Below are 3,734 nucleotides of genomic sequence, written 5' to 3' on the forward strand. Positions count from 1 at the left end.
TTTTTGAGAGGTTTTTGCTATAGGGCATGTGTGCTCGCCAGACAGACAGAGAGAGACAGAGAGACAGAAAGTGAGAAATCACCCCCCAGAGGGGATGGCCATGCCGCAATCCCTTCTCCTCCATTCTCTTTTCAGGATCTTGGGCACGCACGCACACGCGCCCAGCATGAGTTTAAGCCACCAGTCCGGGACACGAACCGCGGTCAACTACGTGGGAGTCCAGCGACATAGCCATTACACTAACTGCTGGTCCCCCTATTTTCTTTTTTAAAAAATTACTTATTTTCCCTTTCTGTAGGCCCTGGGGGTTGTCGAAATGGGCAAGTTCTTGAAACCCAGGAAAGTAGTGCCGGCGCTGGCCAGATGCTGCTCCAGACAGAACGGCAACATTGTGAAGAACAGGGATGATGGCACCGCAGACCACCCCACAGACATGGCCTAGCTGGAATTGGCCGGTAATCCCGCAAAACAACAGCTACCATGGGCAAGAAGAAAATCCCTAAGAGGTCAAAGATCGAGTCTTTTGTGAAGGTTTATGACTACAGCCACCTTGTGCCCACGAGCTACTCTGTGGATATTCCCTTGGACGAACCACTGATATTCCCTGTGGCCAACAAGGATGTCTTCAGAGACCCTGCTCTTAAACACAAGGCCTGGCAGGAGGCAAAGGCCAAGTTCAAAGAGAGACACAGATAGGCAAGAACAAATGGTTCTTCAGAAGCTGTGGTTTTAAATGTTTATGTTTCAGTCATTTTCAAAAGTGAGGGGAAAAGTATTTTATTATTATTATTATTATTAAAGTTTGCTAGAGGGCATGTGTGCTCACCAGAAGGGGGAAGTGGAGCAAACTCGCCACCTAGCCTCCAGCACTCTCCTGTCCTTTCGGGGATTTGCTCTGCCCAGATCCTACCCTGTGATTCCACTGGGGGCTACACACCTTAGCTGTCTGCCATTCTGGCCCAGAGGGTGGGCTATAGCCTAAGCCCAACCAATCAGAACTCTTCTCTGGGACTTAGTGGTCGCTAAGGGAAAAGGGTGGTGCCCCAGGAAAGGGGTTTGTGTGCCAGGGCTAGGCCTCCCAGGCTGCTGTAAGGAAGAACAGAACTGAGACATGTTTGGGGCAAAGATGAGGGACCAGGAGGGTTCAGATCCCAGCTCTGCCATCCTGAAGCCCAGTCACATGCCCCTGCCTTCCCATGGTGTGGTTCCATGAGCCAGGGCTGGCTGCGGGGGTGTGCAACCTGCATATCTGCACAGGGCCCCTAGCGTGGAAGGGCCTGGCTGGTCTCAGGCTCTGTTGTTGCTGTGCTGACATTCTTAGTCATTAGCAGGAAAGGGACCCTGATATTCATTTTGCTCTAGGTCCCACAACTGTGTGGCCAATCCTAACATTTATCCTTGGGGTCAGCTTCTGGCAGGACGAACCAAAAGGTACACACATGTACACACACACACACACACACACACACACACGGAGCCTGCGGGCGTCGCTGTGCCTGGCCGTCCGCCTGAGCAGCAGCTGCCTCTCACTGCGCAGCCGCAGCCCGATGAGCAGGTAGAGCACGCTGATGACGGCCATGGGCAGGCAGAAGAAGAGCAGCGTGGTGGTCTGCACCACCAGGTTGTAGACAGCCTGCGGGCGCACCAGCATGCACCGTGCCGAGTCGGGCACCCAGCCGCGGCAGGGCACGTACAGCTGCTGGACGCCGTGCAGGCTGGTGTTGGGCAGAGAGCACAGCACCGCCAGGCCCCAGATGGCCACCAGGACGCGGCGCACGTGTGCCTGCGTCACCACAGACCTGGCTCGGAGTGGGTGCACCACGGCCACATAGCGCTCCACGCTCAGGGCGGTGACATTGAGCACAGAGGCCAGGCAGACGGTCTCGAAGAGCAGCGTGCGGAAGCGGCAGCCTTCGGTGCCCAGCAGGAAGGGGTAGTTGTGGCACAGCTCGTAGAGCTCCAGGGGCAAGCCCACCAGCAGCACCAGCAGGTCCGACACCGCCAGGCTGAAGAGGTAGAAGTTGGTGGGCGTGCGCATGGCCTTGTGGTGCAGGATGACGGAGCAGGTCAGCCCGTTGCCCACAGTGCCCACCAGGAAGATGAGCAGGTACGTGGCACAGATGGGCACGAACAGCTCTGTCTGCTGGGGCCCCAGGTACTTGAATCTCAGCGCCTCGTAAGTCAGGTTCAGGTCCTCAGGGTCAAGTCTCTCGGTCCCACTGCCATTGCAGAGCGTGGAGCTTTCTCCACCCTCTGGGGACAGGTCTCCGGGGAGAATGGAACAATTGAGGCAGAGAGGAGTCTGTGGGATAGAGGGGAGAGACACCCAGAAACATCATGCAGGGACTCCTGGCTTAGTCGTAATTCATCAAACCAAAGGTGTCATGGGCACGAAAGTGACCGTTATTTAGGTGTCCACTTTAAGATGTGTTACAATGCCAGAAACCTAAAAAATGCACATTTTCCTCCCACAATAGGACGTGTGTGCTTGTCAGAGAGATACAGAGAGAGAAGGAATGTGAGAAAGCACCCCCCAAGCCACCTACCCCACCCCGACCCCAACCCCAACTCCAGGGTTCAGCAGTCCCTCCTCCGTTCTCCTCTCTGGATTTTGGGCAAGCATGCACATACCGACTTGTTTTTACCTGGGCCCGGGACTTGAACTGCAGAAGTGGCTAGTGCCCTAACCACCACTCCACCAGCCCAAATGTACATCTTTTTTTTGTTTTTTTTTGGAGAGGTTTTTGCTATAGGGCTCATGCGCTCGCCAGACAGACAGAGAGAGACAGAGAGTCAGAAAGCGAGAAATTAACCCCCAGTGGGGATGGTCACGCCGTAATCCCTTCTCCTCCATTCTCCTCTCGAGATCTTGGGCACACACGCACACGCGCCCGATGTGAGTTTAAGCCACCAGGTCCGGGACTCAAACCGCAGTCGACTTCGTGGGAGTCCGGCGACATAGCCATTACGCTAACTACTGGTCCCCCAAAAATGTACATCTTAAAAACGTTCAAGCCCTGGAACTGGACGGTGGCACAGGGGGAGTGTGATCCGTGAGGCTGACCCACAGCAGAAGGTGCAGGTTTGTCCGGAGACCCCTGCACACACCAGGGACCTGTGTGCCCAAGACCCCAAGTCCAGGGACTAGCTGTGGCTGGGGCTGGGTCAGAAGGTGAAGACTCTGCTGGGGGTGCTACCTCTCTCTCTCTCTCTCTCAGGAAAGAATCTGGATGATTACAATGTGGACTTTACATTTCGTGATCCACTGACACCCAGCATGGGCTCCGCCATCAGCCGCCTCTCGTCCCTCCCTTTCGAGCTGTGCCTTTAGGAGAGACGCTCAGTTTGGACCTCTGGGAAATGGCCCCCATGCAGTACGGCAGGATTTAAGAACGGGGGCTCTGCACGCCGTGCCCGGATTCGAATCCAGCCTCCTCAACTCCAGGCTGTGTGGCCTTCTGAGAAGTAACCTCTCTGAAGTTGTTGCCTTATTAGGAGAATCCAGGCAGTTTAATCCATGAAAGGTATTAACATGGGGGCGCCCGGCATGGTTACCAACCAGCTCGCCATGGGGACCGAGTCACCGTGGGGCTCAAACCGGGGGATGAAGCAAAGCAACAGCTATCGTGAGTGAGGCAAAAGTTGGTTCTTGCTAGTGTGTCGAAGTTTAATCTTTGCCGCCCTTGGCACTGCCAGCTCTGGGGTCCCCCTCTTCCATCCGGCTCCCCGCTCCT

At 55.4% G+C, this 3,734-nt stretch overlaps 1 protein-coding gene across 1 annotated transcript in view; it reads right to left on the reverse strand.

Annotated features, from left to right (window-relative positions):
* Nucleotides 1–3,734, reverse strand: part of NMUR1 (neuromedin U receptor 1) — a 14,334-nt gene that overhangs the window by 10,051 nt on the left and 549 nt on the right. The window contains exon 2 of the mRNA XM_006171168.3: nucleotides 1,474–2,302. Coding sequence (XP_006171230.1) covers nucleotides 1,474–2,302 — 829 coding nt within the window. The remainder of the gene's footprint in view (nucleotides 1–1,473; nucleotides 2,303–3,734) is intronic.

This window comes from Tupaia chinensis, unplaced genomic scaffold, assembly GCF_000334495.1.
Source record: "Tupaia chinensis unplaced genomic scaffold, TupChi_1.0 Scaffold149383_1, whole genome shotgun sequence".
Taxonomy (NCBI): Eukaryota; Metazoa; Chordata; class Mammalia; order Scandentia; family Tupaiidae; genus Tupaia; species Tupaia belangeri.